Genomic DNA, 1,168 nt, shown 5'->3' on the forward strand with positions numbered 1-1,168 from the left:
CTATCTCTGATCACAAAATAAAGCCAATCTATCAAGAAGTCTCTGTAACCCGTTAGGAGAGGATGCAAGAAGACCAATATCATCTACAAAGAGGAGGATCGAGATCAAAACCTAATAAAGATAACAACCATCACCCAGGAGCGAAGACTTCAAGAGGAAGTCCTCAAGCTCATCAATATATAACCCAAATAAAGTCATGGAGAGAGGACAACCCTGCTTAACCCCAATAGTACTGTGGATAGGATCTGAGTAGCCATTAGGAGTTTAGAATCTTCCAACCAAAGTCTCATACAGTCTCATAATAGCAATATGTAGCATCTCAGAAATACTGATCTCCCTAAGTCTCTCAAACAGAGCCACCCTAGGAATAGAATCAAAGGCTTTACGAAAATCAACAAAGCAGCAATAAACTTTTTCCGATCTATGTCTAGCCTCCTCAATAATAGCCTGCAAAGTGAAAATATGATCCATAGTTTGATAATCAGTCCAAAAGCCTGCCTGTCCTCTGGCCCTACAACCAATCCTGTCAAGTTCCGCAGATAACATATTATTCAGAGCAATGGCATAAAGTTTGGCAAAATTATGCCCGATCATGATGGTTCTGTAGTTCCTTGGATCAGAAACAAGCTCGATCTTATGAATGGGATGAATCAAGTGCCTAGACCAAGAAACCAGAGACCCAGTATGGATTACTCTATTAAAAATAATAGAGAGATAGGGACCCAAAACTGAGGAACCAAACTTGAAAAGCTCAGCCTGAAAACCTTCCTCATCAGCAGCTCTACTACACTTCATAGATCTGATAGCCTCAAACAAATGGGAAATGGTGAAAAGGAGGATGAAAGGAGGTGAGGGGGGGTGAATGGAGGGCTGCCCAAGAATATCATAAAGAGCCATGGTATGTGATGCAAGGGAGTGAAAGTCAAGGGTGGAAGGCAGAGGGGGATGATGGGAGAAAAGAGTACACCAAAAGAGCTGGGGATTGCGAATCAGAGTGGAGCAAAGAGACTTACACTTGGAGGTAGTGAAATTACACTTCTTCTTCTGAAGTAAGCGCAGGTAAGATGAGCGAATGCTAGCAAAGTCAGTGGAGTGAGCCTCAAAAGTAGAGCGCATAACACAATGAAGGGATTTGCAATCTGAATCAAACCACTAGTTCATGGGGCAA

At 42.3% G+C, this 1,168-nt stretch overlaps 1 protein-coding gene across 1 annotated transcript; it reads right to left on the reverse strand.

The window, feature by feature from the left end:
- Nucleotides 1–264: 264 nt before the first annotated feature.
- On the reverse strand, nt 265–795 carry LOC149567534 (uncharacterized). Its single transcript, XM_089816648.1, has one exon. The coding sequence runs from the start codon at nt 793–795 to the stop codon at nt 265–267; it is 531 nt and encodes a 176-aa protein (XP_089672774.1).
- Nucleotides 796–1,168: the final 373 nt, after the last annotated feature.

This window comes from Cupressus sempervirens, chromosome 3, assembly GCF_028749045.1.
Source record: "Cupressus sempervirens isolate cs-2001-9-10 chromosome 3, ASM2874904v1, whole genome shotgun sequence".
Lineage (NCBI taxonomy): Eukaryota > Viridiplantae > Streptophyta > Pinopsida > Cupressales > Cupressaceae > Cupressus > Cupressus sempervirens.

Excerpts from the sequence above, each read along its gene's own strand:
- LOC149567534 (XM_089816648.1), bottom strand. The coding sequence starts at position 795 with ATGAAGTGTAGTAGAGCTGCTGATGAGGAAGGTTTTCAGGCTGAGCTT.